The sequence below is a fragment of the Lithobates pipiens genome, unplaced genomic scaffold (assembly GCF_037356315.1).
Source record: "Lithobates pipiens isolate NorthernLeopardFrog02 unplaced genomic scaffold, aLitPip1_a1.2 Scaffold_22, whole genome shotgun sequence".
Taxonomy (NCBI): Eukaryota; Metazoa; Chordata; class Amphibia; order Anura; family Ranidae; genus Lithobates; species Lithobates pipiens.
Genome location: NW_027507784.1, coordinates 11484124 through 11498732, shown reverse-complemented (window position 1 = coordinate 11498732; position 14609 = coordinate 11484124). Strand labels below are relative to the sequence as shown.

At 45.1% G+C, this 14609-nt stretch overlaps 1 protein-coding gene across 1 annotated transcript; it reads left to right on the top strand.

The window, feature by feature from the left end:
- Positions 1-234: 234 nt before the first annotated feature.
- LOC144000370 (uncharacterized) lies at positions 235-14179 on the top strand. The gene is made up of 4 exons (XM_077494169.1): positions 235-616; positions 7737-7860; positions 8389-8462; positions 9951-14179. Exons 1-4 carry the CDS (start codon positions 301-303, stop codon positions 10481-10483), a joined length of 1047 nt encoding a protein of 348 aa, XP_077350295.1. The 5' UTR covers positions 235-300; the 3' UTR covers positions 10484-14179.
- The last annotated feature ends 430 nt before the right edge of the window (positions 14180-14609 follow it).

Genomic DNA, 14609 nt, shown 5'->3' with positions numbered 1-14609 from the left:
GTAACCTGAAAAAAACAATGGGGACCAGACCTGGTTGGTTTAGTTTTTTAATGTCATTATTAATCTGTATCATTCACCATTGTAGTCATTTGCATCACAAGGAAATAAAACTAAGAATAATAAGTCTCACTTGAGTTTAACAAGAGTCATAAAGAAAAAAAAAAAACAATTCTAGATAAGACTTAATGATGGTTATAAACAAGTCCAACAGTTCAGAAAAAAACCCAGAAACAAACAAAGTAAAGAAGCTCAGAGTGCAGAAGAACCTTCCGGAGAGTGGAGGCTCCACCATGAGCAGCCATGGATATCCAAGCCCTGACAGCCATCATTAGGAGCTTTAGGTTCACAGACTCGGAGAAAGCCAAGCATGGCTATAAAAGAATCCTCCTCCAGCTTTTTGGATTTTTGGGCCATGGGAAATCATCCTTTATCAACACCTGTAAGTACGTCTTGGACGGCGGGGACTACGTGAATCATGCCGGGGCAGACAGTTCCGACGCAGGACGGACCACGTCCCGAATATCCTACAAGCTCACAGAGGACATCATTCTGGTGGATAATCGGGGATGTGGCACTATGAACAGCCACGAGACGGGGGAGATCTTCGCTCAGCTCGGTGAGTCAAATAAATCTTACTAATAAACTTCTATTAGTACTATGATGGGGACTTCATGGAATTAAGTCCACAGCCTCAACAAATCAGTAATAATAATAATAATAATAATAATACATTTTATTTATAATGCCTTTTTCATCAAAATATCTCTACAGATTAAAACAAAAAAATAAAAAATAAAAATTTGCGATTTATATAATGAAACGCAAAACTAAAATGGACAAAGGGCTTTGCTAAAAAGAAATGTCTTAAGACCTTTTTTTAAAACAGTCAGTAGATTGAGGAGCCCTCAAGGTGTCAGGTAGGGAATTCCACAGGCGTGGGGCAGCTGCACAAAAGGCCCCCATCCCCCATTGTCCTGAGTCTAGTTCTCAGTATATGAAGAAAGTTTGAGTGATTGGAGCGGAGGGGACGTGTTGCGATTTGTGGTTTGAGAAGTTCTTTAAAACCACTTTCAGCCCCCGGACCATTTTGCTGGCCTAAGACCAGAGCGCTTTTTGCGATTCGGCACTGCGTTGGTTTAACTGACAATTGCGTGGACGTGGCGAAGTGGCTAACAAACAAAATTGACGTCCTTTTTTTCCCACAAATAGAGCTTTCTTTTGGTGGTATTTGATCACCTCTGCGGTTTTTATTTTTTGCGCTATAAACGAAAATAGAGCGACAATTTTGAGAAAAACGCATTATTTTTTACTTTTTGCTATAATAAATATCCCCCAAAAATATATAAAAAACATTTTTTTTCCCTCAGTTTAGGCCGATACGTATTCTTCTACATATTTTTCATAAAAAAAAAAAAAAAAAATTGCAATAAGCGATTATTGATTGGTTTGCGCAAAAGTTATAGCGTTTACAAAATAGGGGATAGTTTTATGGCATTTTTATTATTTTTTTTTTTTTTTACTAGTAATGGCGGCGATCAGAGATTTTTATTGTGACTGCGACATTATGGTGGACACATCGGACACATTTTTGGGACCATTGTCATTTATACAGCAATCAGTCCTATATAAATGCAGTGATTCCTGTGTAAATGACACTGGCAGTGAAGGCGTTAACCAGGAGGTGGCAGTGTAGGGGTTAAGTGTGTGCTAGGGGTGTGTTACTACCTGTGGGGGGCTGGGCTTTGTGTTAGTGAACACTGATCTTGGCTCCTATCACATAGAGCAGAGATCAGCGTTACTTGTTGCTAGGCAGAACGGGGAGATGCTGTTTACAACAGCATCTCCCCGTTCAGCCTCCCCGTGAGATGATCGTGGGTATCCCAGCGGCGATTGAGTCCACGGGACCCGCGACCGGACTCACGGGGGTCCCAACCGGCGCACGAGCATGCCCACGTTGGCGCGTATGCGATGGCAGGGCGGCATATAAAAATGGACGTACCTGTATGCCAATATGCCTGCCTGTGCTATTCTGCCGACGTACATCGGAGTGCGCCGGTCGGGAACTGGTTAAGATAGAGAGGGGCATGTCCATGGATACATTGGTACGTGAGGAGAGAAACCTTATACTCAATCCTGGTGGAGACAGGAAGCCAGTGGAGCGAGTGGAGAATGGGGGTAACGTGCTCATGTTTCCGATCCCATCGGGATCCTAGCTGCAGAGCTTTGGATGTACTGAAGCCTCTGCAGACTCTTTCTAGGAATCCCAATGAGAAGAGCGTTACGGTAGTCCAGTCTGGGGGAGACAAAAACGTGAACCAGCTTTTCGGCATCTGAGACGGAGAGAATGGGACGAAGTTTGGAGATGATAGAAAGAGGTCTTACATAGGTGATTTATATGGGCCTCAAAACTGAGTTCGGAGTTCATTTTTACGCCAAGATTTGTGACTATAGATGAAAAAAATTATAACTTTTTGATACCCCAGAAGCACCAGATTACTGAGATAACGATATTGACCAGGAACAAAAAGGAATTTCTGTAACTTTATGGGGTCCAGAGTTGAAGGATCAAAAGAAGGAAAAGTGTGCAATGTGTGACTGAAGTTAGAGCTTGTTCTTCCATAATCACTAAATTACCAAAAGTATTGGGACGCATGCCTTTACACAAACACATGAACTTAAATGGCCTCCCAGTCTTAGTCCGTAGGGTTTAATGTTGAGTTGGCCCACCCTTTGCAGCTATAACAACTTCAACTCTTCTGGGAAGGCCGTCCACAAGGTTTGGGAGGGTGTCTATGGCAGTGATTCTCAACCAGGGTTCCATGGAACTCTAGGGTTCCTCCAGAGGTTGCTAGGGGCTCCTTCAGCATTGGGCAATTTCTGCCTCTCAGATAAGTTCCCACTGATACCATTGATCTTTTTAACTACCTGTAAGGAGGTAATTCTTCCCAATGACCACAAGTGTGAGGACCATTCTTCCCAATGACCACAAGTGTAAGGACCATTCTTCCCACTGACCATCATACTAATGTATCACGAGTTGTAGATTTCTCATTTTTAGCAGGGGTTCCCTGAGACCGGAGAATTATTTCAAGGGTTCCTTTGTGTTGAAAAGGTTGACAAAGGCTGGTCTATGGGGATGTTGGACCATTCTTCCAGAAGCCCATTTGTGAGGTCAGACACTGATGTTGGTAGAGAAGGCCTGGCTCGCAGTCTCCGCTCTAATTCATCCCAAATGTGTTCTATCGGCTTAAGGCCGGGTTCACATATATGTGAATTGGATGCAGTTTTCACCGCATCCATTTCACATGACATGTGAGTGTACCCAAGCTTCAAGCAAAAGGATAAGCTTGCATTGTCTACCTCCCATCCCCCTCCGCTGCCACATTTGGCACTATTTGGGGGAGCGGGTACCTGGTTATGCCCACTCCCACTTCCAGTTCAGTTCGCCACGACCCCCTCCTCCTCCTCCTACCCCCCTCCCTTTTTCAGCCATTCACAAAGCACAGCACGCCTCACACATGTGCAGTAGGAGACCCTTAGACAAGATGGCGGCACACACACCCGATTGCCCATTAGAAATTGGCTCGGGTGAGGACACCGCTGGATCCCTGGGACAGGTAAGTCTCTTAATATTTAAAGTCAATGGGTACAGTATTTGAAGCTGCTGAATTTCATTTTTTTTCTGAAGGAACCCGGAGCTCCTCTTTAAGAAGAAATGTTTGGAAAACGAAACGTTTCTTTACATTGATTTGCTGCACCCACTGAAGGAAAAAAAAAAAGAAAATTCTCTGGGGATGGGGGGTGGTTTCCACCTGGGAGGGTGACATCATTTTTTATAGTTTAGTTGGAAGAGCAGAGACACAAACTACTGCAGGGAAATCTCACCATTGTGGGAGGGGCAGAGACACAAACTACTGCAGGAAATCTCAACATTGTGGGAGGGGCAGAGACACAAACTACTGCAGGGAAATCTCCTCATTGTGGGAGGGGCAGAGACACAAACTACTGCAGGGAAATCTCCTCATTGTGGGAGGGGCAGAGACACAAACTACTGCAGGAAATCTCAACATTGTGGGAGGGGCAGAGACACAAACTACTGCAGGAAATCTCAACATTGTGGGAGGGGCAGAGACACAAGCTACTGCAGGAAATCTCACCATTGTGGGAGGGGCAGAGACACAAACTACTGCAGGAAATCTCAACATTGTGGGAGGGGCAGAGACACAAACTACTGCAGGAAATCTGATCATTGTGGGAGGGGCAGAGACACAAACTACTGCAGGAAATCTCATCATTGTGGGAGGGGCAGAGACACAAACTACTGCAGGGAAATATCATCATTGTGGGAGGGGCAGAGACACAAACTACTGCAGGAAATTCCCACCATTGTGGGAGGGACAGGGACACAAACTACTGCAGGAAATCTCATCATTGTGGGAGGGGTAGAGACACAAACTACTGCAGGAAATCTCATCATTGTGGGAGGGGCAGAGACACAAACTACTGCAGGGAAATCTCATCATTGTGGGAGGGGCAGAGACACAAACTACTGCAGGAAATCTCCCCATTGTGGGAGGGGCAGAGACACAAACTACTGCAGGAAATCTCCCCATTGTGGGAGGGGCAGAGACACAAACTACTGCAGGGAAATCTTCCCATTGTGGGAGGGGCAGAGACACAAACTACTGCAGGCAATCTCACCATTGTGGGAGGGGCAGAGACACAAACTACTGCAGGGAAATCTCACCATTGTGGGAGGGACAGAGACGTCAACTACTGCAGGAAATCTCATCATTGTGGGAGGGGCAGAGACACAAACTACTGCAGGAAATCTCACCATTGTGGGAGGGCAGAGACACAAACTACTGCAGGAAATCTCACCATTGTGGGAGGGCAGAGACACAAACTACTGCAGGAAATCTCCCCATTGTGGGAGGGGCAGAGACACAAACTACTGCAGGGAATCTCACCATTGTGGGAGGGCCGAGACACAAACTACTGCAGGGAAATCTCATCATTGTGGGAGGGGCAGAGACACAAACTACTGCAGGGAATCTCATCATTGTGGGAGGGACAGAGACGTCAACTACTGCAGGAAATCTCATCATTGTGGGAGGGGCAGAGACACAAACTACTGCAGGGAAATCTCAACATTGTGGGAGGGGCAGAGACACATACTACTGCAGGAAATCTCACCATTGTGGGAGGGGCAGAGACACAAACTACTGCAGGGAAATCTCAACATTGTGGGAGGGGCAGAGACACAAACTACTGCAGGGAAATCTCATCATTGTGGGAGGGGCAGAGACACAAACTACTGCAGGGAAATCTCAACATTGTGGGAGAAGCAGAGACATAAACTACTGCAGGGAAATCTCACCATTGTGGGAGGAGCAGAGACAAACTACTGCAGGGAAATCTCAACATTGTGGGAGGGGCAGAGACACAAACTACTGCAGGGAAATCTCATCATTGTGGGAGGGGCAGAGACACAAACTACTGCAGGAAATCTCCCCATTGTGGGAGGGGCAGAGGCACAAACTACTTTAGTGAAATCTCCCCATTGTGGGAGGGGCAAAGACACAAACTACTGCAGGAAATCTCACCATTGTGGGAGGGGCAGAGACACAAACTACTGCAGGGAATATCACAATTGTGGGAGGGGCAGAGACACAAACTACTGCAGGAAATCTCATCATTGTGGGAGGGGCAGAGACACAAACTACTGCAGGGAAATCTCACCATTGTGGGAGGGGCAGAGACACAAAATACTGTAGGAAATCTCACCATTGTGGGAGGGGCAGAGACAAAAACTACTGCAGGGAAATCTCCCCATTGTGGGAGGGGCAGAGACACAAACTACTGCAGGAAATCTCCCCATTGTGGGAGGGGCAGAGACACAAACTACTGCAGGGAAATCTCACCATTGTGGGAGGGGCAGAGACACAAACTACTGTAGTGAAATCTCCCCATTGTGGGAGGGGCAGAGACACAAACTACTTCGGGAGATCTCACCATTGTGGGAGGGGCAGAGACACAAACTACTTCGGGAGATCTCACCATTGTGGGAGGGGCAGAGACACAAACTACTGTAGGAAATCTCACCATTGTGGGAGGGGCAGAGACACAAACTACTGCAGGGAAATCTCACCATTCTGGGAGGGGCAGAGACACAAACTACTGCAGGAAATCTCCCCATTGTGGGAGGGGCAGAGACACAAACTACTTTAGTGAAATCTCCCCATTGTGGGAGGGGCAAAGACACAAACTACTGCAGGAAATCTCACCATTGTGGGAGGGGCAGAGACACAAACTACTGCAGGGAATATCACAATTGTGGGAGGGGCAGAGACACAAACTACTGCAGGAAATCTCATCATTGTGGGATGGGCAGAGACACAAACTACTGCAGGGAAATCTCACCATTGTGGGAGGGGCAGAGACAAAAACTACTGCAGGGAAATCTCCCCATTGTGGGAGGGGCAGAGACACAAACTACTGCAGGAAATCTCCCCATTGTGGGAGGGGCAGAGACACAAACTACTGCAGGGAAATCTCACCATTGTGGGAGGGGCAGAGACACAAACTACTGTAGTGAAATCTCCCCATTGTGGGAGGGGCAGAGACACAAACGACTTCGGGAGATCTCACCATTGTGGGAGGGGCAGAGACACAAACTACTGTAGGAAATCTCACCATTGTGGGAGGGGCAGAGACACAAACTACTGCAGGGAAATCTCACCATTCTGGGAGGGGCAGAGACACAAACTACTGCAGGAAATCTTCCCATTGTGGGAGGGGCAGAGACACAAACTACTTTAGTAAAATCTCCCCATTGTGGGAGGGGCAAAGACACAAACTACTGCAGGAAATCTCACCATTGTGGGAGGGGCAGAGACACAAACTACTGCAGGGAATATCACAATTGTGGGAGGGGCAGAGACACAAACTACTGCAGGAAATCTCATTGTGGGAGGGGCAGAGACACAAACTACTGCAGGGAAATCTCACCATTGTGGGAGGGGCAGAGACACAAACTACTGTAGGAAATCTCACCATTGTGGGAGGGGCAGAGACAAAAACTACTGCAGGGAAATCTCCCCATTGTGGGAGGGGCAGAGACACAAACTACTTCGGGAGATCTCACCATTGTGGGAGGGGCAGAGACACAAACTACTGCAGGGAAATCTCACCATTGTGGGAGGGGCAGAGACACAAACTACTGTAGTGAAATCTCCCCATTGTGGGAGGGGCAGAGACACAAACTACTTCGGGAGATCTCACCATTGTGGGAGGGGCAGAGACACAAACTACTGCAGGAAATCTCCCCATTGTGGGAGGGGCAGAGACACAAACTACTTCGGGAGATCTCACCATTGTGGGAGGGGCAGAGACACAAACTACTTTGGGAGATCTCACCATTGTGGGAGGGGCAGAGACACAAACTACTGCAGGGAAATCTCACCATTCTGGGAGGGGCAGAGACACAAACTACTGCAGGAAATCTCCCCATTGTGGGAGGGGCAGAGACACAAACTACTGCAGGAAATCTTCCCATTGTGGGAGGGGCAGAGACACAAACTACTGCAGGAAATCTCATAATTGTGGGGGTGGGGGCAGAGACACAAACTACTACAAGGACGTCTCACCATTGTGGCAGGGGCTGAGGCTCATACCTGTACAAGGAAATCTCATTATTATCACTTTCCCTTTTTCAATCTCTCTCTCCTTTGCAGCCAACTTGCTCCCCTTGGATCAAGAAGTTGAATGGAGCAAAGGCTTCCGGCTTGTAGACAGAATTGTGGATGCCGAAACTGAAATCCAGAAATCAGACTTCATCTTCCCCATTTTCCTCTACAGGTAAAAGACCTCTATATTATCCTTATATAATATTGTATTACATTACGTTTATTACATTACCTTACCCAATAGCAATCAGACCCTGGCATTCATATACATTAGGAGCATACTTACTAACAATTCAGTTTAGGACTCCAGGACGCATTTCACACCGCCAACAGTTCACCATAGTCCCCCCCCAGACAGGTTCATTGAATAGATGTCCCTGGAATAGATGTCCCCATTGGAAGATTTTCCCTCACCTCTTGTTTCAGGGACACCTCTAGAAAGTGGGATTTCCCAAAACGTTTGGTCTTGGTGACATTGTTCACAAATGCAAATAGAGAAGGTGATCCATCCTAGTAGGGACACAGACAGTAATAGACAAAGGATCTAACCCTTCCCCGCTCTATCCAAAACTAGTGGACAAAAACCTTTTCTCCAGAGATACACTTTAATGGCAGACAATATAGGTGATGATGATGGACATTGAAGATTGCAGCTTTAATCGTTCTTTTTTACTTCTTATTGATCTTTCTTTGTACTCAGCCTAAAGATGGGGATTTATGATTCAGATATTGAAGATTTAAAGCAATTGCTGGACACAGCCAAGATGCTAACAGGTACTCCTTTAAATTCCTGACACATAATATAATTATCACAGTTGTAGATTATTATTTGATTGGTTAGAACAGGGGTCTCCCGACTTTCGAAACAAAGGGTCAATTTACTGTCCTTCAAGCTCTAAGGGGGGCCAGACTGTGGCCACTGGGCCTAGACAATGCTGTATCGTTGGTTTCAATGGGAGGAACAGTACCCCATTGTTGGTATGAATGGGAGGGATAGTGCCCCATCAATGGTGTCCGTGGAAGGAATCATGCTCCACCGTTGGTGTCAGGGGGAGTAATAGCCCCCTATTGATGGTATTTGTGGGAGGAATGGTGCCCCATTATTGGTGTCAGTTGGTGGAATGGTACCCGAAGGGCCAGGTAAAGACATGCAAAGGGCCACATCTTACTCCTGCACCGCAGTTTAGATACCACTGGGTTAGAACTTGTGAGGCTTGGGTGCAAATTTTCCAACTAGCCAATTCGTATTTTTCTCTGATGAGCATGCTTCCCTGGTCATATTTCATATACAGTCTGTGGACGCTTGTGATACATAATTGGGCTAATTGACATTGGTCAATTATGGTCAATGATGTAAGCGCTGTCCATTCCCCTTACCTTATATACCTGATGACATTTATGGGGAGCTGTAATTTTGCTAGTCTTATGCCACGTACACACGATTGCAAATTCCACCAGCAAAAGACCGATGAGAGCTTTGCGACCGTGTGTAGGCTCCATCGGACTTTTGCCGGACGAATTCCAGCCAGCATAAGATTGAGAGCATATTGTAAATTTTTCGGTCAGAAAACATTCCGATTGGAAATTCCGATCGTCTGTAGCAATTCCGACGCAAAAAATTCCTACGCATGCTCTGAAACAATTGGACGCATGCTCGGAAGCATTGAACTGAATTTTCTCGGCTCATTGTAGTGTTGTACGTCACCGCGTTCTTGGCGGTCGAAAGTTCAGCAAATTTTTGTGTGACCCGTGTGTATACAAGCCAAGCTTGAGCGGAATTCCGTCTGAAAAACCACCCAAGAATTTTCTGATGGAAAATCCGCTCGTGTGTAAGCGGCATTACCGTCGGGATGAGTTGTGAGGTAATTGGGTTTTTTTTGTGAGTCGGCGGGTAGATGGTTACTGCCATGTGCCTTCAATCAAAAGCAGGCCTACCTTACAGGAAACTAGTCTTTCAGTTACCCATCGGGCTCCACCAACTTCACTACAAAAGTCTTTGGCCATGTCCGTGTAATGGGAACAGTGACCGAGGAAGAAGCACGCTAAGAAAGCAATGTCCAGTATAGATACTTCCGTATGCCGGCCTATGACTTATTGATGTATCTGATGGGTACATAAATCTGGCACAAGCAATTTGGGTGTGGAGGCCTGGCAGAATTCTAAAGGACTCTATATGAGAATTGATGTGAGAACAGTGAAGTGACAGTGAAATTGTATACGTGAAGAAATAAGTAATGGGAGTTGTTATGCTTTTCTACACAGGAATTTTCCCTTTCATAGTCCTGACACACAAGACACATGGAGGAATGTCGAGAATCGAAAGGAAATTTCAGGACATGGGTGCGGAAAGGATTTTCACCCTTGAAAACTACACCCCCGAGGATCACTTCAAAACCAGAGGGAGGCACGAGGACGTGCTAAAGTTTTTCCATGAAATCATCAAAGAGGCTCAGTTCAAGGTGAAGCAAGTGTGGGATCCGGTGCAAGGGTTTAAGGAGCGCAAGCAGTTTGTTCTAAAATTTATCTATGAACGGGAGATGAAGAGCCATCGGGGCGAGCGAGATCAGAAGACACAAGCTGAACACACCTACCTAGCCAAGCGGCTGGAAAGTCTAAAATTCCGATCAGAAGCTCAAAGACAAGAGGACAAAAGGTACTTCGATGAGGAGATGAAGAGGATACAGGAGAACTTTGAAGCTCTTAGGAGGAGCGATGCTCAGAGATTTGAGGCAGAGATGAAGGAGTATCAGAGGAAACTTGAGAAAGCTAAAAAGAATGATTGCAACTTACAATAAACGTTTTCAGGCTGATGACATAACACACACAATTAATTACTAGTAAAGTGGAAGTAAAGGTAAAAATAATGAAAAAACTGCTAGAAATCAGAGTTTTTATGTCAGAAGAGACATGCGGTCTTCTGCTTCTTACTTCTAACAGTTTATATTTATTGTGTATGCTGCACGGTGTATACACAAGGCAACGTGCACCATGGCTCCTTCCTGACATCTGTAAGATGCGGAGAATGGAACCGGATGCCAGTGTAACTCCTGTGTTTGTGTGTAGGGGTTTCATCATCAGACGTCCACTCAATGGCCAAGGGGGACAAGGGTGGACTCGGAAGTAACAGCAAATGGTGGTGGCGGGGGCAGAGCAGTGACACTGACTCAAAACAGTCATAAATAACAAAAATGTATAAATAATTAAATACATATATGTAGTTTAAACAGTGAAAAAAAAAAACAGTCCAAAATTCATAGATGTACAAAAAAAGTGCAAGTGCAAATATATATCTTCCAATCGCAGATTCAAAAAAGTGCATAAGAAAAAATGTATGTAAATATATAGGGATAAGTTGATGGAAGTGCAGCAATCAAGTGCACCGGGAACTCCTCCCACTGAACTTGGCCATTAGTTCAGTCACAAAGAGCCTGGCGGACGGTGCAGCATGATCACAGAAGACAGTGCAACATTTTGGAGACGCTTAGGACCTCTTCATCAGGCATGTGATAAATGTGTACATCGGTGCAACAGTGTTTAAAGTGGTTGTAAACCCTTACAAACCACTTTGACCTACAGGTAAGCCTAGATTAAGGCTTACCTATAGGTCCAAGCAATATCTCCTAAATCTATATGGTTTAGGAGATATTTGCCCGAAAATGGGCACCGCTGTCTAGGGCGCATGCGCCGTAGACAGCGGCGCGCAGGCGCACTGAGCGCGGCATTTCCAAGAATGGAGCTGCCGCGCGTGCCGACTCCCGTGCGCATGCGCGGGAGTGACGTCATCGCGGCTTCGCCGAATGACAGCGGCGGAGCTGCGAGACGCCACCAGCAAGATGGATGCGGCAGACTACAGGGGACAGTGGTGACTTCACTGGCTCCTGTGTCAAGTAAGTGACAGATAATGGGCTACTATGCGATGCGATGCGATGCGATGCATAGTAGTCCATTATGCTTTGCCTTTGCAGGGAATGAAAGAGGAAGTAAACTCATCAGGGTTTACTTCCTCTTTAAAGTGGTCTCCACCAAATAAAGAAAAAAGTTCTCTCCACCAATTAAAGAAAAAAGTCCTCTCCACCAGTCAAAGAACGAAGTTCTCTCCACCAATTAAAGAACAAAGTTCTCTCCACCAAATTAAAGAACAAAGTTCTCTCCACCAAATTAAAGAACAAAATTCTCTCCATCAATTAAAGAACAAAGTTCTCTCCACTAGTCAAAGAACAAAGTTCTCTCCACCAATTAATGAAACAAAGTTCTCTCCACCAATTAATGAAACAAAGTTCTCTCCACCAATTAATGAAACAAAGTTCTCTCCACCAAGTAAAGAACAACATTCTCTCCACCAATTAAAAATCAAAGTTCTCTCCACCAGTCAAAGAACAAATTTCTCTCCACCAATTAAAGAACAACGTTTTCTCCACAAGTCAAATAACAAAGTTCTCTTCCCCAAATTAAAGAACAAACTTCTCTCCACCAATTAAAGAACAAAGTTCTCTCCACCAATAAAAGAACAAAGTTCTCTCCACCAATTAAAGAACAAAGTTCTCTCCACCAATACAAGAACAAAGTTCTCTCCACCAATTAAAGAACAAACTTCTCTCCACCAATTAAAGAACAAAGTTCTCTCCACCAAGCAAAGAACAAAGTTCTCTCCACCAATTAAAGAACAAAGTTCTCTCCACCAATTAAAGAACAAAGTTCTCTCCACCAATTAAAGAACAGAGTTCTCTCCACCAAGCAAAGAACAAAGTTCTCTCCACCAATTAAAGAACAAAGTTCTCTCCACCAATTAAAGAACAAAGTTCTCTCCACCAATTAAAGAACAAAGTTCTCTCCACCAATTAAAGAACAAAGTTCTCTCCACCAATTAAATTACAGAGTTCTCTCCTCCAGTCAAAGAACAAAGTTCTCTCCACCAAGCAAAGAACAAAGTTCTCTCCACCAATTAAAGAACAAAGTTCTCTCCACCAGTCAAAGAACAAAGTTCTCTCCACCAATTAAAGAACAAAGTTCTCTCCACCAATTAAAGAACAGAGTTCTCTCCTCCAGTCAAAGAACAAAGTTCTCTCCACCAATTAAAAATCAAAGATCTCTCCACCAATTAAAGAACAACGTTCTCTCCACCAATTAAAAATCAAAGTTCTCTCCACCAGTCAAAGAACAAAGTTCTCTCCACCAATTAAAGAACAAAGTTCTCTCCACCAATTAAAGAACAAAGTTCTCTCCACCAATTAAAGAACAGAGTTCTCTCCACCAGTCAAAGAACAAAGTTCTCTCCACCAATTAAAAATCAAAGTTCTCTCTACCAATTAAAGAACAACTTCTTTGATTGGTGGAGAGCGCTTTAAATACTGTTGCACTGATGTACACATTTATCACACGCCTGACGAAGGGGTCCTGAGCAGCTCTGGAACGTTGTGTCTTCTGTGATGTGATCGTTCTTCGATAAAGATTTGGAGGTATTTGACGATCGGTGTTTTGCTGGTGAAAATAATCACTGTGACAGACAATCAAAGTCATTGTGTAATCAGGCAGACCTTCCCACCCCTGGGCATAATAGCCAAGTTAAAAAAAAAATGCCGGGGGCTGGGTGGGAAAAAGTTCAACTTTATTCAAGTCTTCTTCTTATGTATATATTCTTTATATGTAGAACGTGACGCATGTTGTAGGCATGATAGGTCTTCTCTTCTGACCTGTCACGCCTACTGTGATTGACGTGTGCCTCTGCTATTTAGATTGCAAGCTCTATTGTACAATAAACTTTTCAAGGTTTACTTACAAAAGCAAAATATTATCTGCAGTGGAGTAACACTAACCAACCAATAAGATTTCACCTGTCACTGAGCCGGTGATGTGTCGAATTCTGTCCCCTGTCGGGCAGTGTCCGCCCTGTACTGCGCTTGCGCTGTACGGAGGACAGGGAGATGCTGAACGCCTCCGAAGATGAACGGCGCCTTGCCAGTGAGCCCAGGTTCAAGCCCCACCATCCAAGTGGACAAGTGGAGTTAGAATAAAAAATAGCCGAGGCCGTGCCCGAAGCGTGGCGAGCGAAGCGTGCCCACGAGTGGCCCTGTTACTATGTGCTACCGTATGTCCACTTGGATGGTGGGGCTTCAACCTGGACTCAGTGCGCAGGCGCCGTTCTTCTTCGGAGACTTTTGGCATCTCCTTGTCCTCCGTACCGCACAAGCACTGCGCCTGCACAGTACGGGGCGGACACTATCCAATGGGGGGACAGTTTTTGACAGAACAAAGTGAAATCCCATTGGTTGTTGTTGGTCGATTGACCTAAAGTATTGATGCGTTGTCATGTATTGTGGTGCCTTCTTGTTTTATTTAATTCATGTTATGTCTTGATTAAGCTGTAAATAGTTGATGTGAAAAAGTATTTTTTATTATGTCTGGTGTGATTTGTAGAGACGTGTATTAGGTTAAAAATAGTTGATGTGAAAAGTGATCTTTTGCTGATAAAAATAAACTTTTATGGTCTCTCATCTCTGAATGCAACCCGACTCTGCTCCCTCCCGAGCCTTCCGTGAAGATGGGTCACAAAAATTGGACATGTGTCTCCGATGAGAAGACTTAAAGGATATCCAAACCCCACAATAAAAGTCATCTATTGCAGATTACCAGTCTTTAGATGTGGTGGCTGCATTAGTTTTCCTGCATTTTTTAGGGTGTTTTATCTTTATTCTTCACCCGGTAATCTTGCCAGTGGCACATTTGCTGTCCTAGGGTGACAACATTCATGTAGGACACGACATCTATAACTCAAGAGTGTTGTCAGCCTAGGGCAGAATTACAGAACTTCTCCTTATCTTCGAACATTAGGGGGTGTTCTGTAGACCTCAGACAGAATTAGGAATGGCTGATCACACGGCGTGAAATATCATATATAAATATCAAGAGTAGTGATGGACGTTT